Source organism: Diplotaxodon limnothrissa, linkage group LG14 (genome assembly GCF_057381915.1).
Source record: "Diplotaxodon limnothrissa isolate DT_005_m linkage group LG14, D_limnothrissa_male_GT1.1, whole genome shotgun sequence".
In the NCBI taxonomy this organism is placed as follows: Eukaryota; Metazoa; Chordata; class Actinopteri; order Cichliformes; family Cichlidae; genus Diplotaxodon; species Diplotaxodon limnothrissa.
In genome coordinates this window covers 7,662,656-7,687,303 of record NC_140609.1, presented here as the reverse complement: position 1 = coordinate 7,687,303, position 24,648 = coordinate 7,662,656, and the positions used below count along the sequence as shown (strand labels likewise).

At 40.6% G+C, this 24,648-nt stretch overlaps 3 protein-coding genes across 3 annotated transcripts in view; 1 reads left to right on the top strand and 2 right to left on the bottom strand.

Moving 5' to 3' along the window:
* alp3 (alkaline phosphatase 3) overlaps nt 1-24,648 on the top strand; it is a 43,726-nt gene that overhangs the window by 6,514 nt on the left and 12,564 nt on the right. The window contains exons 4-7 of the mRNA XM_085371491.1: nt 3,497-3,671; nt 7,542-7,714; nt 7,835-7,975; nt 9,083-9,152. Of these exons, the coding sequence (XP_085227617.1) occupies nt 3,497-3,671; nt 7,542-7,714; nt 7,835-7,975; nt 9,083-9,152 (559 nt within the window). The remainder of the gene's footprint in view (nt 1-3,496; nt 3,672-7,541; nt 7,715-7,834; nt 7,976-9,082; nt 9,153-24,648) is intronic.
* LOC146618312 (uncharacterized) lies at nt 10,202-15,741 on the bottom strand. Its single transcript, XM_085371576.1, has 6 exons — nt 14,480-15,741; nt 14,357-14,394; nt 14,116-14,272; nt 14,006-14,056; nt 11,761-11,859; nt 10,202-10,468 (listed from the first exon to the last, which is right to left on the bottom strand). The coding sequence occupies exons 1-6, from the start codon at nt 15,687-15,689 to the stop codon at nt 10,233-10,235; spliced, it is 1,791 nt and encodes a 596-aa protein (XP_085227702.1). The 5' UTR covers nt 15,690-15,741; the 3' UTR covers nt 10,202-10,232.
* Nucleotides 15,695-23,193, bottom strand: LOC146618311 (uncharacterized). Its single transcript, XM_085371394.1, has 15 exons — nt 22,780-23,193; nt 22,052-22,172; nt 21,582-21,744; nt 21,221-21,413; nt 20,964-21,035; nt 20,496-20,567; nt 20,028-20,099; nt 19,560-19,631; nt 19,092-19,163; nt 18,624-18,695; nt 18,156-18,227; nt 17,235-17,340; nt 16,589-16,659; nt 15,768-16,508; nt 15,695-15,721 (listed from the first exon to the last, which is right to left on the bottom strand). The coding sequence occupies exons 2-15, from the start codon at nt 22,167-22,169 to the stop codon at nt 15,695-15,697; spliced, it is 1,923 nt and encodes a 640-aa protein (XP_085227520.1). The 5' UTR covers nt 22,170-22,172; nt 22,780-23,193.

Sequence of the window (24,648 nt, the reverse complement as noted above, 5' to 3'; positions counted from 1 at the left end):
ACTCTTCTAACCAGAAATACAAGCCTGTAACTTGTTAGACTTAATGCCTTACCCTAAATAATAACATCAACTAATACAATATTTTATATTAAAAACATATTAAAAATAAAACAACTTAAGCAGAAAACGCTGTCACATGTATTGCTCAAACTGTGGACTTTCACATGAGTGACAAAAGGGACTTTTCTGCCTCTTAAAAATGGAGGATATTAATTTCAGAGAGATGGATCAAAAATCAGTGACAGGAAAGGTAAGGATAGGAAAATAGTGTGTAGGGACATTAAAAACAAAAAATAGCCTTTGTTGTCAGACAAACATCTATTGTGCCATAGAAAATTAGTGCACCGTAAACTTCTTTAAAAGAAACTAGAGTAGACAATTGTATATTCTTCTGTAATTTTATATACACATACAATGGCAATAAAGGGCTATTCTATAGCAAAACAAGCCACAGTGTATGAATTTTAACTGTTAATTGTAAAGCTAGCTATGAACCATGGCTAGTCTTAGCTACAGCTAAGCCAGCTGTTTTCTGTCTGTAACTGGAAAAATATCCTTGTTAAAGGACCATTTGTTTCTAATTTAAGATGATCACTGTTCACTAAAGCCTCATCAGAAATGCTCTCAGTGGAAGGGTGGAAGAAACCATTCTTGGGGAAGGGAAATGGGAAAAAATAGTTAAGCTATGCCAAATTATACAGGGAGTGCAGAATTATTAGGCAAGTTGTATTTTTGAGGAATAATTTTATTATTGAACAACAACCATGTTCTCAATGAACCCAAAAAACTCATTAATATCAAAGCTGAATGTTTTTGGAAGTAGTTTTTAGTTTTAGCTATTTTAGGGGGATATCTGTGTGTGCAGGTGACTATTACTGTGCATAATTATTAGGCAACTTAACAAAAAACAAATATATACCCATTTCAATTATTTATTTTTACCAGTGAAACCAATATAACATCTCCACATTCACAAATATACATTTCTGACATTCAAAAACAAAACAAAAACAAATCAGCGACCAATATAGCCACCTTTCTTTGCAAGGACACTCAAAAGCCTGCCATCCATGGATTCTGTCAGTGTTTTGATCTGTTCACCATCAACATTGCGTGCAGCAGCAACCACAGCCTCCCAGACACTGTTCAGAGAGGTGTACTGTTTTCCCTCCTTGTAAATCTCACATTTGATGATGGACCACAGGTTCTCAATGGGGTTCAGATCAGGTGAACAAGGTGGCCATGTCATTAGTTTTTCTTCTTTTATACCCTTTCTTGCCAGCCACGCTGTGGAGTACTTGGACGCGTGTGATGGAGCATTGTCCTGCATGAAAATCATGTTTTTCTTGAAGGATGCAGACTTCTTCCTGTACCACTGCTTGAAGAAGGTGTCTTCCAGAAACTGGCAGTAGGACTGGGAGTTGAGCTTGACTCCATCCTCAACCCGAAAAGGCCCCACAAGCTCATCTTTGATGATACCAGCCCAAACCAGTACTCCACCTCCACCTTACTGGCGTCTGAGTCGGACTGGAGCTCTCTGCCCTTTACTAATCCAGCTACGGGCCCATCCATCTGGCCCATCAAGACTCACTCTCATTTCATCAGTCCATAAAACCTTAGAAAAACCAGTCTTGAGATATTTCTTGGCCCAGTCTTGACGTTTCAGCTTGTGTGTCTTGTTCAGTGGTGGTCGTCTTTCAGCCTTTCTTACCTTGGCCATGTCTCTGAGTATTGCACACCTTGTGCTTTTGGGCACTCCAGTGATGTTGCAGCTCTGAAATATGGCCAAACTGGTGGCAAGTGGCATCTTGGCAGCTGCACGCTTGACTTTTCTCAGTTCATGGGCAGTTATTTTGCGCCTTGGTTTTTCCACACGCTTCTTGCGACCCTGTTGACTATTTTGAATGAAACGCTTGATTGTTCGATGATCACTCTTCAGAAGCTTTGCAATTTTGAGACTGCTGCATCCCTCTGCAAGATATCTCACTATTTTTGACTTTTCTGAGCCTGTCAAGTCCTTCTTTTGACCCATTTTGCCAAAGGAAAGGACGTTGCCTAATAATTATGCACACCTGATATAGGGTGTTGATGTCATTAGACCACACCCCTTCTCATTACAGAGATGCACATCACCTAATATGCTTAATTGGTAGTAGGCTTTCGATCCTATACAGCTTGGAGTAAGACAACATGCATGAAGAGGATGATGTGGACAAAATACTCATTTGCCTAATAATTCTGCACTCCCTGTACAAGACCTGGACTGAAAATCAGTGGTAACAGATATGGAGTCCAAATTTGAAACTTTTAATTTAAATTATCTTCAGTATCTACGGTGGTGTATTTTAACAAGGTTAGGAGAGGGTATAACAGCGACTACAGCCATGTGTAAAACACAATGGAGGTTCTTTTATGTTACGGGGCTGGATTTCAACCAGTGGTGTTGGGAGTGTTGTCAAAATTTATCGAATTATTTGCACAAAAGAGTACCATCAGATTGTGATTTACCATAGAATACCATACAATAAAGATTGATTGGTAATGGCTTTACTTTTGAGCATGATAACAATCCCAAACGCATTATCAATGCAGTAAAAACATACCTGGATAGACAAACACACCATGACACAGAGCCCAGAACTCAACATTACAGAAGCAGAGTGGGACAATTGGTAGAAAAAGGAACATAAGCTTGCCCGAGACAGTTCAGGCTGTGTGGAAGAATAAAGGTGGTCATATTAAAAATTGAATTTCAATTTCATCAGTTTTTTTAAAACCATCCATCCATCCATTCGCTTCCGCTTATCCTTTTCAGGGTCGCGGGGGGCGCTGGAGCCTATCCCAGCTGTCATAGGGCGAGAGGCGGGGTACACCCTGGACAGGTCGCCAGTCTGTCGCAGGGCCAACACACAGGGACAGACAACCATTCGCACTCACATTCACTCGCACATTCACACAATGGCAATTTGGATTTTCCAATTAACCTATCCCCTCAAGCTGCATGTCTTTGGACGGTGGGGGGAAGCCGGAGTACCCGGAGGGAACCCACGCAAACACGGGGAGAGCATGCAAACTCCACACAGAAAGACCCCGGCCTGATGTTGGAATTGAACTCAGGACCTTCTTGCTGTGCGGCAACAGTGCTAACCACCGTGCCACCGTGCTGCCCGTGCTGCTGCTTGCCTTATTTTAAATGTTTGCACATGTTTTAATAAATATAAAGATGTGAAAAATGGCTCAAGCACAGTAGCACTGAAAACTGAATTTCAAATACTTCAGTGGGGTGCAATGAAACCATGGCTCACAAAAGGAAGAGTTCTACGTGCCTACAGAAGAGGGAAAATTACTTTGAAGCCTTTCATTTTTTAAATATCTCCAGATGCCCAATTACTCTGGCACCACCACACAACCCTAGGAGTAAAGGGAGCTTGATGAGACAATACTGAAAATATTTAAATGGTAAATGTGTCTTTGTGTATGTGTGTGTACTGTGCAGACCTACAGTGTGGACTTCCAGGTTGCAGACAGCGCAGCCACAGCCACAGCCTATCTGTGTGGGGTGAAAACCAACCTGAACATCGTTGGAGTGAATGCGGCGGGTCGCAACGGAGTATGCAGAACTCAGAAGGGCAACGAGGTGACGTCCATCTTGAAGTGGGCCAAAGATGCTGGTGAGCCACTGAAGACAAGAAATGTCATTAACTGAATCTTTAAAAAGAATTTTTTCATCTGTAGACTAAAACTCCAAGCAGTAGTAGTGGAGTATTAGTACATCCTTTAATGCCCAAATGTATAAAGATTGTAGCACAAAACCTGAGGGAAAAATGGGCAAATTTAAAATTCACCTATTTATTCTGACCATGTCAACAAACGTGCTAATATTTTGGACTTCTTGCCTTCATCAGAGCATGCGGAACAATAGTCACGTGTATGCAGCAGTTTGGATGCTAACTGGGTCAAAGAGTCAAAAGACGACAGAACTATACTACTTTGTTTTTAATCATTATCATACCAAAAAGCTTACTTTACTGCAGTTAGTTGAATGTGTCAAATGAAAAAAAAGAAACATAAGATGGCTAGCTATTCTGAATGTTTGAAACATAATTGGGGGGGAAAAAGTTTTGTGCTGTGCTCCGTGAAGCTTATTTGAATTGGAAAAACTGTTGAGCCAGTCAGAGCTTTGTAAGTGAAATTAAAAAAAGGTTACGCCATATTTTTTATGCCAGAGGCGGAAAAATGGAAACAGAAACATTTGCATAAAAATGACAAAATGTGGGTGATGAGAACCGCAAAGCAGAGCATAAAAACATTTAAATTAGCATTTTTATTCAATTGACATGCTTCAGAAAACACTGCTGCAGCTTTTTTGTTGACGGGAAATTCAGCGGCGGAGACGACATTTAGTGGCAGATGATTGTAAATGTAAGAAAATACCTTTAAATGAGAATTTAACTGATGTTTAAAAACAAGATGCCACAAGATTAAAGCGAAAAAGCCCATAACATTTCACCATAATGCTTACGTGATGTATAATAATGAGCAAATGATTTATAAAACAGACTAATGGTAATGGTGATATTCAGCAGATGGCAATAGGCTCATGTGAACAAGTGCAACTCATTGCTGCACAGATGACACTCAGAGGATAAGAATTTAAAAGATGCCGTGATTGAAGCAACAAATGGGATTGTGTGACTCTTGTACAAAGAGCAGGCAGATACCTGACATGGCCCTGCGTGTCACATTTAGGTTCTAGCTTCTGTCAAAAGAAAATCCCCCAGGTCTTACACGGCCTCAACAAAACCTGATTTTACAGCTGAGCGCTCTGCTGTGAGCTGCAGTGCCCTGTCAGAGTGGTATTACAGGGGCCACCGGGGAGCAGGGAGCAACAGCAGCTCGCAGCCTCAGGTTCCACCACAGCATAATCTACTACACGGGAAAGCACCTTGACTGTTATCGTGTTCCAGTGTTATCAGCATCCATAAATATCTCATGACACGCACACAGGCAGAGTGTCATGGCCATGACCCCAGCGCTATGCCAAAGACCGATGCTCAGGTGCGAATGTTGCAGAGAACCAGTTTTTTGAAGACGCTTCTATTTAATGTTGTAAAAAACATTTTGGAAACGGTCGTGTCCTTCCACGCAGTTTCTAGCAGCAAGGTTCACCTGGAGCCCGGCACCTCTTGAGATACAGTGGGGCAAAAAAGTATTTAGTCAGCCACCGATTGTGCAAGTTCCCCCACTTAAAATGATGACAGAGGTCAGTAATTTGCACCAGAGGTACACTTCAACTGTGAGAGACAGAATGTGAAAAAAAAATCCATGAATCCACATGGTAGGATTTGTAAAGAATTTATTCGTAAATTAGGGTGGAAAATAAGTATTTGGTCACCTCAAACAAGGAAAATCTCTGGCTCTCACAGACCTGTAACGTCCTCTGTAAGAAGCTTTTCTGTCCCCCACTCGTTACCTGTATGAATGGCACCTGTTTGAACTCATCATCTGTATAAAAGACACCTGTCCACAGCCTCAAACAGTCAGACTCCAAACTCCGCCGTGGCCAAGACCAAAGAGCTTTCGAAGGACACCAGGAAAAGTATTGTAGACCTGCACCAGACTGGGAAGAGTGAATCTACAATAGGCAAGCAGCTTGGTGTGAAAAAATCAACTGTGGGAGCAATCATCAGAAAATGGAAGACATACAAGACCACTGATAATCTCCCTCGATCTGGGGCTCCACGCAAGATCTCATCCCGTGGGGTCAAAATGATCATGAGAACGGTGAGCAAAGATCCCAGAACCACACGGGGGGACCTGGTGAATGACCTGCAGAGAGCTGGGACCAAAGTAAGAAAGGTCACCATCAGTAACACACTACAACGGCAGGGAATCAAATCCCGCAGTGCCAGACGTGTTCCGCTGCTGAAGCCAGTGCATGTCCAGGCCCGTCTGAAGTTTGCCAGAGAGCACATGGATGATACAGCAGAGGATTGGGAGAATGTCATGTGGTCAGATGAAACCAAAGTAGAACTTTTTGGTATAAACTCAATTCGTCGTGTTTGGAGGAAGAAGAATACTGAGTTGCATCCCAAGAACACCATACCTACTGTGAAGCATGGGGGTGGAAACATCATGCTATGGGGCTGTTTTTCTGCCAAGGGGACAGGACGACTGATCCGTGTTAAGGACAGAATGAATGGGGCCATGTATCGTGAGATTTTGAGCCAAAACCTCCTTCCATCAGTGAGAACTTTGAAGATGAAACGAGGCTGGGTCTTCCAACATGACAATGATCCAAAACACAGCGCCCGGGCAACAAAGGAGTGGCTCCGTAAGAAGCATTTGAAAGTCCTGGAGTGGCCTAGCCAGTCTCCAGACCTCAACCCCATAGAAAATCTGTGGTGGGAGTTGAAAGTCCGTGTTGCTCGGCGACAGCCCCAAAACATCACTGCTCTCGAGAAGATCTGCATGGAGGAATGGGCCAAAATACCAGCTACTGTGTGTGCAAACCTGGTAAAGACCTATAGTAAACGTTTGACCTCTGTTATTGCCAACAAAGGTTATGTTACAAAGTATTGAGTTGTATTTTTGTTATTGACCAAATACTTATTTTCCACCCTGATTTACCAATAAATTCTTTACAAATCCTACCATGTGGATTCATGGATTTTTTTTTCACATTCTGTCTCTCACAGTTGAAGTGTACCTCTGGTGCAAATTACTGACCTCTGTCATCATTTTAAGTGGGGGAACTTGCACAATCGGTGGCTGACTAAATACTTTTTTGCCCCACTGTAACTCTGAGGCATCACAGGAGGCTTTTTCTTCACTGATATCTTTGCTTTTTTCTCTTAAGTAATAACCCTGCACAATTAAAATTACATATTAGCTGGAGTTTTATTTTATTCATTCATCAAGTCTAGAAAACTATGTCAAAATTCCCCTCTAAACCCCATGGTGAAGTGTCAAAGTGAGGCTCAGTGCTCACATTTGACAGCCTGCAAGCATATTTCTTTCATTTTTGAAAAATTGCTCTAACAATTAGCTGTCCTAATTGTTTGGATTAATTGCCTGTGGATTGGCTAATTGTTTAATCAACCATTTGCTGCCGCCTACAGTGCGCATTACAGACTGTTATGTCTTTAATGACTTTTGAGTTTCAGGACACTTTTTCCAAGTGAGCATAAAGAACTTTGATCCCTCTGATACATGACAGAGATTTGTAATCTCACATCACCACTTCATGAAGCCATGAGTATCTGTGTCTGATAATTTGCCGTCACATCACTCATCTTGCAGCTATCACACTGAGACTGAGATCTTAAACTTTGAATGTCTGTCAGATGAAGGATAATTAAGTACTAAAAGGACAATAAGTACTGTATCTACTAGACTTCACACCAAGATAACTTTTGCATTCAGAGTTGAGAAAGTTTTTGACTAACGACTAATGACTTTTCTTCCTGCTCATAGAGCATGGAGCAGAGTGCTTTTTGTTAACCTGTGTTAAGCAGGAAGCTACTGTGTTTACGTTGCAGGCAAGTCTGTGGGCATCGTAACAACCACGAGGGTGCAACACGCCACCCCAGCAGGCAGCTACGCCCACAGTGCCAGCAGGACGTGGTACAGTGATGCCGATATGCCTGATTCTGCTAAGACGGACGGCTGCACGGATATCTCATTCCAGCTCATCAACAACACAGACATTGATGTACGCTTCTGTTTTTAACAGTATATATTGAACTTTTCAACGGCTGAATTTGATTTAAATGTTCGCGTGTGTGTGCGTGTGTGTGTGTGTGTGTGTGTGTGTGTGTGCATGTGTTTTCAGGTGATCATTGGCGGCGGTAGAAAGTACATGACCCCTACTGGTACCAAGGACCCTGAATACCCCACAGACTACTTTTCAAACGGTGAAAGAAAGGATGGGCGTGACCTGATCAAAGAGTGGCAGAACTTAAAAACTGGGAAGGTAAAACACCTCTGCTCATAATAACAGGTAGAAGTAAGAAGTATGATGTGGTGTGAAATCAGAAGACCTAAAAACCTGTATATATACAGTCATATTAAAAAGATAGGACACCCTCTTTCAATTTACAGTTTTATGTGTCAGGACATAATATAAATCTTAAAAGCAGATAAATACAACATCTGTTAATCAATAACACATGACATATTATACTGTGTGATTATTGATTGCATAACAACTGAACCCAAGTGCAGAATACTTTGGTATACAGAGGATTTCACTATTAACTCCATGACTGCAAGGTACCCAGGTCTTACTGCTACACAAATCCAAATCATGACCCCTCTACCACCATGCTTGACAGTTGGTGTGAGGTGATGATATGCTGCTTTTGGTTTTATCCAAATGCGGTGCTGCGAAAAATCTCCACTTTGGTCCCATCTGACCAACAGACATTGTTCCAGAAGTCTTGTTTGTACAGATGCAGCTTTACAAACCTGAGCTGGGCTGCTATGTTGTTTTTAGAAAGAAGAGGTTTTCTCCTGGCAAACTTGTTTTGTCATGAACTTTACTATTTTTGGCGAGGGTGTGCTTAGTTTGTCACACACTGTTTTTGGCCTTTTGACTTAAATTTCTGTTGCATAAATAATGAAACGGTACAATATGTCAAGCTTTCATTAAAATTTGTATTTATTATAAGACCTGCTGAGGACTGGATGATTTTTATTTTGACCTGATATGTTTAAAGAGGGTCCAGTTGTGTGACTGATCTTATCAGTGTCTGCATCTGACTGTAATGGAGACCGTTAACATTATAAGGTATCAGGGAGTTTTTGTTTAAACTTTATTCGCCAAAAGATACCAGAGGTGAATGTATTACAAAATGAATATTCTGCTATTTTCCCATAAGAAACGTGATTACTTGCATCATATAAGAACAGAAACCTGGTGCAGGTTTCATAGTTAGAACAGTTAAGTGTCCTTTACTTTGCACACGAAGCGGCTTCCTTCTGTTTGCCGGTGAGTCATGCAGTGACTAATAACAAGTACAACCACTTTTGGTATTCTGCTTCCACTCTCCATGGTTATATGTATTCCTGTGTGTTACAGGTTGCCCACTATGTGTGGAATAAAGCAGATTTTGACGCTGTGGACCCTGAAACCACTGACTACCTCATGGGTATGTTTTTTTCTCTTTTTCCCCTTCCTTTGCTCCCTCGCGCATTCCCCTGTTGCTTCACATGTAACTAGAAACGTGGTTTCTATTAAATGGAGCGGTGGTGGAGTCAGGCATCAACATGGTTGTGTGTCACTGTTAGATTTGTATTGTTGATTGTCATTTATGCTTAGAAATATTTACTTATATATGCTTAGAGTTTTGTAATTAGTTGTAGATTGGTAGAGGTTTTAATCCTTGATAGTCTGCAAACTTTGTGTGTATTACACAGCACTTTGGGAGCATGAGAGGTCGTACCGTGTCTTATTGTTTTATGGTAGGATTAACGTAGTTGCGTCTGTTTTAGTCTAAGTGCTCTTTGTTTAGATGAACTGCTGGACTTCCTCACCGTGTTATCTATCTAGGGTGAGGGGGAGGCTACCCTCTTCCTGACCAAGGATGTTTGACCCTTTGATCAGCAGTCCACACACACACACACACATACACACACACACACACACATACTGGTAAAGGTGAATTGGAAGGACAATTTTTTCAAACAAGATTTTTGCAACACTAAACGGACCCCCCTTTCCGCTTGTGCTAGATAGATGAAGTGCATCTTTAAAAATCCCATTTGAGTTGTACAACACAAATCTCACTTCAAAATTGTGAAAAACACACCAGAACTCAAAATATAAGAACCTGACAACATGGTGTAATAAGAGGACAACACTAATTAGGTAACTTGGCTCCTCCCCCTGACATGAACAGTAATTGTCAGGGCTAACTTTATTAACAGGACAAAGGCCATACACATACACAAACATGTATTTTGTGTGTATTAAAAGGGCAACAGGTGAATAAAAGGAACAAATTGAGTGCATTTTACAAAAACAGGATTGTTTTGTTAACAGAAATGAAAATAACTGGCAATATAAAATTATATGTCCTCTTAGATCAGATGCACTAAAACAGTGTCAACAAAATGAATTTACCAATCTTCTAATAGTAAAATTCTAAAATAAATAAATGAGAAACCAAAACATACAAAATATCTTTTGTAACTCCTCCAAGAAGTACTTTGGAGTTATGTAGACTCCTCTACATAGGATTTTCTTTTTTCTTCAACGACACGCCCCGATTCCTCACAAAATCTCTGATGTTTTGAATAGAACGACCAGCCAGAGCAGGATCTTCTGCAGTTTTGCATTGCTGGCATTCGATAATAGTGGCCAGTTTTCCTTTTTTGATATGTTCGCCAAAATACTTCATTATCGCAGCAACCTCCGTGGGAGACCAAGGATGCTTTTTGACCCTCCTTGCATTTTCCAGAGAAGCTAGAAGCAGAAAAAAATAAATGTAAACAAACTACTTTTTAAACAATTTTTAAATTAAAGGGGACGTATTATGCTCAATTGTGTGAGTTGACATGGTTGTAGGATGCAAAAATATAATGGCGATAATCGGCTTCCTTCAAATAAGCCGAAGAATTGAGTTCTGCACACACTAGTTTTACAGCCCTGCTAAGAACAGTTAGTGTTTAGTCTACACAGCCCAAAGACGGCCTTTGCATTGTCCACGAGGACAGGTGCTGAGGCTGTGATTATGCTGGATTGTGCAAAATACACTACCTGGGACCTAAAAGAGCTCCTTTTTTAGTTGTTGAAAACCTACACTTAAGGAGTCGGGAGGCAATTCATAACCAAATATACATACAAAAGCAACAAAAAAAAGTGGGTTTTGCATAATATGTCCCCTTTAAGGTGAATTTGTTGTAACAGTGTTTCTTTGGTATAAATCCTGTAATGCTGACTGTTTAAATACTTATTACAATGGATGAATACATTTATTTAAATGTAAAATTCTGAAAGGTAGCCCACATTAAGTCAGAATTCCAATAAATAGCTATGGCAAATCACTATGGATGGAGAGCATTTTATTCCACACACCGTTATACAACAAAAAACATGTATAGCATGATATTGTAATAATTTGAAATGTATAACATATACTCAAACATTTCATATATAACTGTCTGACTCAAATGTTTATTTAAAAACAAGGGTGGACCCTGCCTGACCATGAGGTGGGCCTTCAGGTTTTTTCAGTGAACATAATTTTCTTCAAGACGTTCAGGTTACAGCCCACAATTAGCCAAACCAGCCCAAATTTTCCAATATTATCCAGATTCTGCCTATGGGAATAAGATGATGTTCAGAGTATGGAGATAATGTAGAAGCCCAATGGTTGAGGAATCCTCAAAATTAAAAACCCAAATCATAATATGTTCTCATTGCTTTGTTTATTAATTGTTTTGGTGCATTGCTGTTTTGAAAATGATAAGTATTTAAATGTATTACAGATTAAAACAGGCATAGGGAAAGTAATTTAAACATTTATCCCATTACTTAATACAAGGTATTGTTCCACATTGAATGTGATTTATGTTTTACCTTACCAAGTAGGTTAATATAATTGTCTAACCAAGTTGTAGAATTATGGTACGGTCCCTGGCAGAAAGATGAGCATAGTCACCATACTGGCTTGGGTGGTGTGGATAACTGGGTTCAAAAATGCATGAAGTTTACATTTGTGCTTAAGTGACTTTTGTATGCATGTCACCATTTACCAGATTGTTCATTTGTTTTCTTCTTACTGCTTGGCTTCATCTCCTTGTTTAGTATTCTGTTGGGTTCAATGACCTTACCCGCTCCATTTTTACTTTGTGCTGAAAAACAAAACAAAACAGTAAGCATATATTTGTTGTATTAAATCTCTTATAATGTAATGTCAAATGCTCCTGAATGTGGTCAAGCAACTAATGGACCTTGAAATCTTGAATATGGTTTCTAAGATAAATCCAGAGTCGCAACTATGACTTTTAGTTTAAGGTGACACATGTGAATGTGGAATATGGCTAGAGCTATTACAGCTGATATTAAAAGATACAAGGCTGAATTTTTCTCCAAACAAGACTCCGGTGTAGTGATGGGATTTCCGGCTCTTTTTAGAGATCCGGCTCTCTCGGCTCGGCTCACTAAAAAGAGCCGGCTCTTTCGGCTCCCGAACCGGCTCTTCAGGTTATTTTGTTGCTTTCATTCATTTATTATTAACAACAATATAAAATTATGCACAAAATGAATTACTAATGTTTAAAAACGTGTTTTCTATGTATATATGTTCATTATATAAATCTGCTTTTATTTATTCACTCCACATAAAATTTAAAAAATAAATTATAAAATACAAAAACCTACCATTTACAATTTAACTTTTAAAATTTAAACTTTAAATTTAAAAATACCAAGTGCCCAGTGCTCAGCTCAGTGGGTAGACACACTGGCAGCTTCACTTATATCACACTTAATTCACTGTGTTTTATCTTCCCATCGCACTGATGAGTGGACAGTTTTCAGGTGCCCGTGCACCGGCTCTATATGATATCCTTTTCTTGCAGACTCTACACTCTGCCTATGTATTGTCAGTAAAATTTAAATGGTTCTAGATTTTGCTTCTTTTCTTGGTGTCACTCATTTTCTTTACTCCACCTTTCTAATGTGACGACATTGTCTCTTGTTGTTGCTCCCGGCTCTCTTTCTCTCTCTCTCCCTGCTGCTCTTTTCGTGTGCTACTGCTGTTGCGAGTGTAACTACCGCCCCTAGCTCCTCCCTCTGCTCAGAGGCGGGAGGGGTGCAAACGCAAGGCTCTGTTTGCGCCCCTCCCGTCTCTACTCAGCGCAAACACAAGGCTGACGTGCAGCGAAAAAAGTGAGAGAGAGGGCAAGAGAAAGTAAAAAAAAAAAATCCACGGCTCCCAATAAGGAGCCGGCTCGCATCGTTCACTTCAAAGAACCAGCTCTAAGAGCCATTTCGTTCGCGAACGACCCATCACTACTCCGGTGACTGGTCAACTTTCCACTCACCACTGATTTACTGTAGAAAGAGGATGAGAGCGTAGAGGGAATACTTCAGAAGCGCAAACCAGGTAAATAAAGAGTAGTAGATCAGCCCTCCACACACCAACTATTTTCATCTCTCTTGATTAATCTCATCTCCTTCTGTCTCCTGCAGGGCAGCTTCCTTTCTAACATCCTTCAACAAACCTTCCTCACTGTCCCTTGTTTGCACATGCCCAACACAACCTCAACCTGGCCAATGTAGAACAATGTAGACATTTTTTCCAACATGTGCAGTCCCAATGATATTGTTCTTCCTAATCCTATCCATTCTCTCCACCCTCAAAAAGAATCCCAGCATCTTTGCTTTCCCCAAACTCACCTCCAAGAACTGCAATCTATTAAGAACTCTGCTGCCCCCTTACTCTACTGCACTCACTCTAGAGACTATATCACCACATCCTAAAAAGAACATTACTGGCTGCACACTGACTATAGTATTGAGTGCAAACTCCTAATCAACTTTTAAGCCTTCAACAACCTCGCCCCCGCCACCCTGAGGGATTGTCTTTACTGTCACTCTCCCACAACACTGCTAACACTAACCTCCTTACCCCCATCATCAAAATCATAAATCTGAGGGTACAATCCTTTGCCACTGCTAATTGCACCCTCTGGAACTTCCTCTGCTCATTAGATTCTCTCTAGAACTTTAAATCACAGCTCAAAATCACCTGTTCAAACTAGCATTTCCTACCTGACCATCCTCCAAAACTGACCTTTCTATTCTGTTGAGCTGGTCTTTAGAAAGATCCTTGACTTTCTTTAAATTACCATTTGGACAAAGGTAACAATCACTGGAAAAATGATAGTAATGAATTATCTTTTTTTTTTTTACATAAAGATAGCAAAGGTAGCAAAAGTGTCTAGGAAGTAGTTACAAAGGTAAAAGCTTCAATAAATGATGACAAACACATACCTGGAGGTTCCTTGACAACTTTCTTCATCATTCTAGAATCTGTAATAAAGTCTATTAGTCATGTGATTTCATAAATTGAACAAAGTTGAGACTAATCACATTGTACTTACCAATCTGTGGATATACAAGATTTCCTTCATTGACCTCACGCTCCGCTCCGACCTCCTCACGCTCCGCTCCGACCTCCTCACGCTCCGCTCCGACCTCCTCACGCTCCGCTCCGACCTCCTCACGCTCCGCTCCGACCTCCTCACGCTCCGCTCCGACCTCCTCACGCTCCGCTCCGACCTCCTCACGCTCCGCTCCGACCTCCTCACGCTCCGCTCCGACCTCCTCACGCTCCGCTCCGACCTCACTTTCTTCACTTGAATCTGTCAACTGTAGGTTATCTAACAAAATAAAAGATTGTCTTAATGAATTATAAGGTTATAGTGCAGGAAACGTGTATAATTCTTAACCTTAACACCACTTTACCTTCGATTTCAATCTCTTCAAGTGTTTTGCCTTGAAGGCTTTTGAGAGACCCTTTCTCCATGGCAATCAGTAGTTTGGATATTTTGGCAAGCTGGGTAGTAGCCTCTGGAAGTCTATAATATTCGCGATGAACACGAATATCATGACCTAGGAAGTTGGCAACTTGGTCTAACTCGTGATTCTTGAGGTTTAAGATCTGAGACAAAGTTGCGACATGTTTGCGCAACTGCGTTGAACGTAGGTGTTCAGGGTTTTCAGCCCCACATTCAGTCGCATAAATCCTCAAACAGTCCTGTCCTCTGTAGGGAGTCAGACAATGAGGTCTGGCAAACAGGAATATGTTTTCTGCCAGAACACCACAGTCTTGTCTTTTCTCTGTCAGCCGTGTTATGGCATTCACCATGTCTGGTGAAAGTAGCACTGCAACCTTGCGTCCTCGTTTACCCCTCAATTCTACACGACTGAAGTGTTGACAAAGGTAAAGTTCAAATTTTGTCAGTCCAATTGCAACATCCTTGTGCAGGGTACTAGTGTCTCTCTCCTGGAAGCCATTCAGTGTCATCTTTGAAATTTCTCCCCCTCTTCTCCTGTTAAATAGTATTACATTTGCCATGGTAGCTTTACAAAGTTCACTGTATGATTTTGGTGAACTATGCTCTTCCAAGTCCTTCAGTGCTTGTTCTGTAGTCTTCTCCAGATGTCTATGAAGACGCTGAACATCTTCTGTGAAAGGAAGTGTGGAAGGCTTGTTGAAGTGCCGCTCGTTTAGTGTGGTTAATGCAGTATGGGAGATGAGTTCTGACCACTTTGTAGCATAAAGGGTTTTGAAACTCTGGGTTGACTTTATCAGTGCACTGTCTTCTGCCATCAGTGCTCTGCAATGTATAATATCACAGACTTTCTGCAGTGAGTGTCCCAACTTTAAAGCAAGGCTTGGAGTCGAGTAGCAGTTCTTTTCTTCATCATACCCACACACCTTCTTAACAGCTTTGATAACCACATTGAAATTTGCAGGTCTTACAGCATCCTCAAAAGTGTGTATTGAGCATTCTTTCCGAAGTGTGAGCAGAAGTCTTCCACATTCTCGGAGTGTCTGGCGAATGTAGTCAAATTTGGTGGGATCTTTCCCATGTTTGTTAAAGAATGATTGAGCAAGCTGAAGAATAGAGAAGTCACTTCGCACAGTAGAAGTTATTTCATCATCTTTCATGACAGCTAATATCTTCCAAACACCGGGGGAAACTTGCTGACACAGAGCTGACTCACTCATACAGGCCAGAGACAAGACCTTTTTTCGTCCCCCCTCTGAATTGGCCTCCACTGGTTTTGAAGAACATTTACGAACATGTCTCCAAAGATCTCTTTTAAGATATAATGCCTCGCAATAAATGCAGTGAATATAGTCTTTTCCTTTGTAGGGTTTTTTTGATGTGCGTCTGGTTTTTAATGATCCAATCCCACTTGCGATGACCTCCGAGTTATGTCTGTGGTTTCCTTTGTTTCGCAGCTTAGAAAGCATTTTCAAACGGTCTTTGGACTTCTTGGGAAGACTTAAAACTCGAGCAACATCTGCATGTGATTTCTCATGAGTTTTTAAATGACGTGTAAACTTTGTCTGTAGTTTTCCACAAATGTAGCAGTATGTTTTGTTTCTTAGTGAGGAGGATGTTTTTAAGGAATCTTCAGCCGTAGTATTAGAGTCATCAACAATGCCTTCAGCATCAGACTTTTCTGCTGTGGCAATAACCCCTGATACGTCGAGCTGTCTTGTGCCAATTCCATCTTCAGATATTGATTCGGCATCTTCTGAAATTCTTTGTCCTACTCTCTCTAAAAAACTTTCTAGGCGAGGTCTTTTCGTTTTGCAAGCAGATTGACTGCTGGAGATCTCAGAGTTCTGTACTTGTTTGCAACTTATATTTAAAGGCTCTGATTTGTTGTCCCATGAGCTGTCTGAGTCAGCTATAGAATCTGGCACATATTCCTCTTCTGATGAAGCCCCCTCACTTGAACTATCTTCACTAAAGACCTAATAACAATCAAAAACACAAAGTAAGACTTTGTTTACCTTACATATTTTACTGAGAAGAATTCTGCAAAAACACTTACCTCTGGAAGAGGTTCAGTGAGGTTCACCTTGTGGCTAACATAACATCTTTTGTGCCAGGACTGGTAGCAAACTAGACAGAGAAAAATTAAGTTAATAAAAGAAAGGTAGTTAAAGCCGCTTTCCCCAATATAAAAAAACAGGCTAGATGGAAGCATAAACACAGTCAAGAAGGCTCCCCCCTCCCATTGGATATTATCCATAGGCCACACCCCCTGGTGTGCTTTGCTGCTAAACAGGCCAGTGCATAGTGTGGTGGAGCCATGTTAATGTAGAATTTAAGGAGTCAGGAAAGACTGTTCTATCGTTTTTCTGGACTGAGCCATGTTATTGGCTGATGGTTTTAGACAAATGCAACAGAACCACTTCATTTTTTTTTCTTTAATCTCCAAACAACATTTATAGCTATGCTTTGTTAAAATGTTGTTATGAACATGAAAAAAAAATATGTTAAGCTAACTTGTTTTTGCAAATTGGGTATAGCAGCTTTAATAATGACATGGTAAGTAAATATGTAAAAAGTGCAGATGTAAAAGGTTCATTATGAACATATATCATATTTACTTATGGATTAGTTTTTATAGTGTTCCTTATGGATCATATTTAAGATATTCTAATGTACCCAACCTTCCATAATTAAATAATTACCTTCACATCTCACACCACTCCATTTCAGAGGCGAAAAAGGTCCTCCACATGCAAAACATTTTTCTAAACTTGACATTTCGTCAGGGACTAGATCATGATCGCAGTCCTGTTTGGTAAAAAAAAACAAAAAAAAAAAAACAGTGTAATCAAAAACAAAATTCATACTTTTGTGATGTAAAATATCACAACCAAATAGTTGTTTTGGTTCCTCTTTAAAAAGGAGTTAAGGACGGAAGAAAAAAAAAAAAACAGGTTCAAGTGTTACTAAAACTATTAAATCAATTTTTGTAACTTTTGCAATGCAAAATTTAAAGGGAAAAATACCTGCTGTATATAGATCAATTTTCAAAACAATTTGTTCTTCTAGGTTTTATATTATGGTATATATTACAAAACCACAATGAAAAGAAAATTCATTGTGGACCCACAACACCCAAAAAAGATTAGACTTACAATTTGTTCTTTCTGAAATGAGAAGATGTGTCCAAAGTTTTGACTGGGAGTGTAAAAAAGTATAATTAAATCATGAAGTCATGAATCCATCAAGACATAACGGATGGCCTTTACACAACAATGTTACATAAATGTGCTTAGCATTAACAGGAAAGAGTTTAGCGATTGTTTCGGTTGTATTTACATGCTCCTTCCTATAGTAAGCTTCATTCTTGCTCCTTGATCAGCTGAAATTCAAATATGCGATCTAACTACATCAGAGTTCATTTCAACCAAGCCGAGAACTACGTCTTTATGCAAACCAGATTTAGGGTTGGGGTTTCATACTTCTTGTTTCAAATCTCAGTCCTCCTAATGCGTGCATCTTACTTGGTCAAGATAACCAAGGACCCACATACCTCAATACTGCCTAATAACTAGCACCTCAGTCTACAACTAAAACAATCTGACACTGAAACTCCAATTTACCTTTGTTGCGTCGTTAGGAGAGGAACTGGCTGCATTCTCATCCACAGCCTGAGATGCCACCATGTTGGATTTCTAAAGAAGAAGCGTGAATAATGAATGGCAGTCTTTGGGTCTAGCCAAGATGAATACAGTCCTCCTAATGTCTGGACCTGTCCAGTTGAGTATTACACAGGACCCGTGTGTGTATGCACAATTGCCAGAGTAACTCTCATTGATCTGAATTCATTTCTAAACTCAGTCCTCCTAATGTCTGGACCTGTCCAGTTGAGTAATACACAGGACCCGTGTGTGTGGGCGCACTTGTAGGTAGAACTCAGTTGTTTATACTTCCTGTTTCAAATCTCAGTCCTCCTAATGCGTGCATCTTACTTGGTCAAGATAACCAAGGACCCACATACCTCAATACTGCCTAATAACTAGCACCTCAGTCTACAACTAAAACAATCTGACACTGAAACTCCAATTTACCTTTGTTGCGTCGTTAGGAGAGGAACTGGCTGCATTCTCATCCACAGCCTGAGATGGCACCATGTTGGATTTCTAAGGAAGAAGCGTGAATAATGAATGGCAGTCTTTGGGTCTAGCCAAGATGAATACAGTCCTCCTAATGTCTGGACCCGTCCAGTTGAGTAATACACAGGACCCGTGTGTGTATGCACAATTGCCAGAGTAACTCTCATTGATCTGAATTCATTTCTAAACTCAGTCCTCCTAATGTCTGGACCTGTCCAGTTGAGTAATACACAGGACCCGTGTGTGTGGGCGCACTTGTAGGTAGAACTCAGTTGTTTATACTTCCTGTTTCAAATCTCAGTCCTCCTAATGCGTGCATCTTACTTGGTCAAGATAACCAAGGACCCACATACCTCAATACTGCCTAATAACTAGCACCTCAGTCTACAACTAAAACAATCTGACACTGAAACTCCAATTTACCTTTGTTGCGTCGTTAGGAGAGGAACTGGCTGCATTCTCATCCACAGCCTGAGATGGCACCATGTTGGATTTCTAAGGAAGAAGCGTGAATAATGAATGGCAGTCTTTGGGTCTAGCCAAGATGAATACAGTCCTCCTAATGTCTGGACCTGTCCAGTTGAGTAATACACAGGACCCGTGTGTGTATGCACAATTGCCAGAGTAACTCTCATTGATCTGAATTCATTTCTAAACTCAGTCCTCCTAATGTCTGGACCTGTCCAGTTGAGTAATACACAGGACCCGTGTGTGTGGGCGCACTTGTAGGTAGAACTCAGTTGTTTATACTTCCTGTTTCAAATCTCAGTCCTCCTAATGCGTGCATCTTACTTGGTCAAGATAACCAAGGACCCACATACCTCAATACTGCCTAATAACTAGCACCTCAGTCTACAACTAAAACAATCTGACACTGAAACTCCAATTTACCTTTGTTGTGTCGTTAGGAGAGGAACTGGCTGCATTCTCATCCACAGCCTGAGATGGCACCATGTTGGATTTCTAAGGAAGAAGCATGAATAATGAATGGCAGTCTTTGGGTCTAGCCAAGATGAATACAGTCCTCCTAATGTCTGGACCTGTCCAGTTGAGTAATACACAGGACCCGTGTGTGTATGCACAATTGCCAGAGTAACTCTCATTGATCTGAATTCATTTCGAAACTCGGTCCTCCTAATGTCTGGACCTGTCCAGTTGAGTAATACACAGGACCCGTGTGTGTGGGCGCACTTGTAGGTAGAACTCAGTTGTTTATACTTCCTGTTTCAAATCTCAGTCCTCCTAATGCGTGCATCTTACTTGGTCAAGATAACCAAGGACCCACATACCTCAATACTGCCTAATAACTAGCACCTCAGTCTACAACTAAAACAATCTGACACTGAAACTCCAATTTACCTTTGTTGCGTCGTTAGGAGAGGAACTGGCTGCATTCTCATCCACAGCCTGAGATGGCACCATGTTGGATTTCTAAGGAAGAAGCGTGAATAATGAATGGCAGTCTTTGGGTCTAGCCAAGATGAATACAGTCCTCCTAATGTCTGGACCCGTCCAGTTGAGTAATACACAGGACCCGTGTGTGTATGCACAATTGCCAGAGTAACTCTCATTGATCTGAATTCATTTCTAAACTCAGTCCTCCTAATGTCTGGACCTGTCCAGTTGAGTAATACACAGGACCCGTGTGTGTGGGCGCACTTGTAGGTAGAACTCAGTTGTTTATACTTCCTGTTTCAAATCTCAGTCCTCCTAATGCGTGCATCTTACTTGGTCAAGATAACCAAGGACCCACATACCTCAATACTGCCTAATAACTAGCACCTCAGTCTACAACTAAAACAATCTGACACTGAAACTCCAATTTACCTTTGTTGTGTCGTTAGGAGAGGAACTGGCTGCATTCTCATCCACAGCCTGAGATGGCACCATGTTGGATTTCTAAGGAAGAAGCATGAATAATGAATGGCAGTCTTTGGGTCTAGCCAAGATGAATACAGTCCTCCTAATGTCTGGACCTGTCCAGTTGAGTAATACACAGGACCCGTGTGTGTATGCACAATTGCCAGAGTAACTCTCATTGATCTGAATTCATTTCGAAACTCGGTCCTCCTAATGTCTGGACCTGTCCAGTTGAGTAATACACAGGACCCGTGTGTGTGGGCGCACTTGTAGGTAGAACTCAGTTGTTTATACTTCCTGTTTCAAATCTCAGTCCTCCTAATGCGTGCATCTTACTTGGTCAAGATAACCAAGGACCCACATACCTCAATACTGCCTAATAACTAGCACCTCAGTCTACAACTAAAACAATCTGACACTGAAACTCCAATTTACCTTTGTTGCGTCGTTAGGAGAGGAACTGGCTGCAATCTCATCCACAGCCTGAGATGCCACCATGTTGGATTTCTAAGGAAGAAGCATGAATAATGAATGGCAGTCTTTGGGTCTAGCCAAGATGAATACAGTCCTCCTAATGTCTGGACCTGTCCAGTTGAGTATTACACAGGACCCGTGTGTGTATGCATACTTTTCAGTATAGCCTTTATTCATTTAATACTATTTATACTTATACTGTACTATTTACATTATACCTTGCTTCTCCATGGCCAGTTGGAATCACCATAGTTATAGGTGATTTCTTCTCCTGGACCAATATCTTTGATTGCAAACAAACAGAGATGGGGCCTTCCATCCACTCTGGTAACTGTCATTTTACTGTTTGGATTCACATTATCGTCATTTACAAGTCTGCCAAGTGAGCCGTCCTCTCTGGTAGCATCAACACTAAAACAAAAAGTATACAATAACAATTACACTCTGTAAAGAAAGTCATTAAGTATATTAGGTTGTAGAACGTCTGAATAACATTTTAATATTCAATTCAAAATATTATTTGAATATTATAATTTGTAAACCTCATGTATTTTATCCTTTATCAAAGCAGTTACATACCATAACTGTTTTCCATTGAACTTGAAATCAAATATGAAAACCTTGAGTGCATCATGGTAAAGTTTCATTCGGTTTTCTTGTTCCTCTTTAGTTATGATTTGTCCTCTGTACTCAAAAAGAAAATCTCCCTTTTGAAATGACCGACAGCTGAACACACCGCGACCTAAAGACACACATCAAAAACAAATTGGGCAATAAACTATAAACCATTTAATTAAAATCCTTCTTGTTTTTAAATATGTTTTTTATTTGATTATATTGTATTATTTATTTTGGAACATGTAACATGTTCATAATTCCTTGGGGAAAGACAAGGAAAAAATAGAAATATAATAATAATAATAATAAAACAAGTATAATTATATTCGTGATTATTAATTTTCTCATGCATGGTATGCTACAAAAAAACTACAAAAAACATAAAAATTTCTATTTTGAGAAGCTGACTGCATTCTTTGGAATCAACTCACCTTTAAATGAATCAATATACCTCACATCAAATCCTGCCTTGTCTTCACCTAAGGAGCAGTAATACCTAGCATCTTGTATGGGATTTATTTTAGCTCTCCGTGGCCTTGTTGCCGCCATCCCCTGCAAAGATCAGGTATTAATGACTTTAGAAATAACACATTATACTACAAAATGTATGTAGACATAGAAATAAACAGATCGAAAAATCTATTTATGTTGGGGAGAGCTCCCCTAAAGGTTCCAAATATCTGTGTTCCTCCTATCTTGTATCACTGTGTGTCAGAGGCTGCATGCCCTACCTGTGGAAGTTCTGTTTCGTATATTTTATTTGGTCTAAGGTTACTGCAAATCTTAATGAGTTAATTTTCATATCCACATTTCCTTAACCTTTTATATTTCTTAAAGTTATAAATTAAAATAATGATTTAGTATGGTTGAACAATAAGCATATTTGTCCTACAGTTTTTGTTTCATTTGTAAAATATTTTCTGAAAACAGATCTCACTAGTTTTAAAACCACAAGTTTTGTGATGCTAAAACCAAAATTAATCAAACCAACAGCAACAGAATGTCAAACTTTTGCTACTAGCATGCTGGCTAGCTAAACTGTCAAAAATTAGATGCTTTGGTGTATCCGAACGTAATATAATAACCTATATTACTTTGCTTTATTGGATGAATATATTTATATAAACATCATGTGTAAGGGAATTTGTATGGTTCTCACCTGATCTTCCACGAAAGCAGTAAGATAAAAGCTGTCTCATTAAATCCTCATGTCGTGCACCTGAACTCTTTAGTGTCCTCTTCTTCTTCTTCTGCTCTTTAAATGTTCATGGTGGTTGGCAACCAGCGTAGATGTACATTAGCGCCCCCATAGTGCTGAGGAGTGGATATCATTGGCCAAGAACAGTGGATTAACACTGGGATTCTTGCAAATAGAATGCTATGATGTAATAGAGTTAAATTGCTCTAGTGCATTCTGACATAACTCACTTGGAATATGTAGACTTAATAATACTGTATAAAATGTAATTTTTCCAAAAGACTGATATTTATGCTTCTAAATTTTTAAAGAATGAAACAAAAGTAGTAAATGGGGATGATGAGTTTTAGTAACAACTTCAAAGTTATTTGGCTAAAAGAGTTTTAAAATTCAAATAATTAACTTGGACCAAAAAGGCATATTATTGCTACAATGAGATTGGTGAATAAAAATAGATTAGACCACAGATATTTAAGTATTGCAGCAATACAATTAATTTTCATGACCTTAAGTGTTTTTGTGATGCTTTCTTTTTCTTTTTAAATAGTAAAAACTCATGACATAATTAGGACAAAGTTTATAATGAAATAGAAAAATCTTTATTATTGTGGCTGGTCTGGGATGCTGCTGCAGGTGAGATGGACTCACCTGCATTGTATCTACAATCTGTTACAGCAACCGTATAATTATTGTAATTGTTGGACAGCGCGAGGGAACGACCGGCTCAGGTGAGCCACAGGCTGGTGCGCTAGCGGGATGGGGGTGCCGCTGGAAGCGTGGGCGGTCCCTGGAACCACCTCGTCACCAGCGCCGCTAGATCTACAGGCGAACGCCCAGGTAGTCACTTCCCCGTGGCTGGGCTGGGGCGCTGATGCTCCAGGCCTATTCCCTCGCTTGCTCATGGAGGGGGGGGGGGGGAGGTGGCTCCTCGGTCTTAGTCGGGGGAAGAGGGTATGTGGCGGGGCGTGTTCTGCGATGCCGCTGCATGTGAGATGGACCCACCTGCACGGCATCTATAATCACACCACGCTGGCTTAAAACTTGTGCTCTGCTTGTGGTGTTGTTTGTGGTGATGTGTACGGCAGACACAAACATACCTTCCCACCCTCATACACACAACCACAAACACTCGGCCCTCACCCAACGTGGACACAGACATAAATGGACACTGTACACACAATCACACTCCCCAAACATTCTCTACATCCCAGGTCCAGGTATTCTTGCCCCGGAGGGGGAACTCATACCCAGACCCAGATGTTGCCCTCCTCCCTGAGGTGGAAATCAAGCAGACCGTCCCCGGCTCCGCAGTGGCAGGGGGCCGCTGCAACCCAGGCCTCGATCAGATGGCCAATTCCACCTTCAGGCCCCCCCGCCCTGACGGCTGGCAGAGAGTGGGGCTCTGTGAAGACCCCATGCCTCCCTCCGCTCGCTCATATGTAGTGTTGCTGCGTGCTGTTCTAAAGTGCATTTAAAACACGGGAGGAGATGTCATCTGTTCTTTTGATATTCATCAGAACCCTGGCTGCAGCATTTTGGATCAGCTGAAGACTTTTAGTTGCATTATGTGGACTTCCTGATAGTTAAGAGTTATAGTAATGCAGCCTTGAAGTAACAAAGGCATCAACTAGTTTTTCAGCATCACTCCTGGATGGGATGTTTCTAATTTTAGCAATATTACGGAGGTGGAAGGAGGAGACCCTAGAAACCTCTTTCATGTCAGATCTAAATGACATGTCTTTGTCAAAAAATAACACAGAGGTTCTTTGCTTTATTACTGGAGGCTAATTTAATGCCATCCAGATGAAGGGACTGACCAAGTAATTTGTT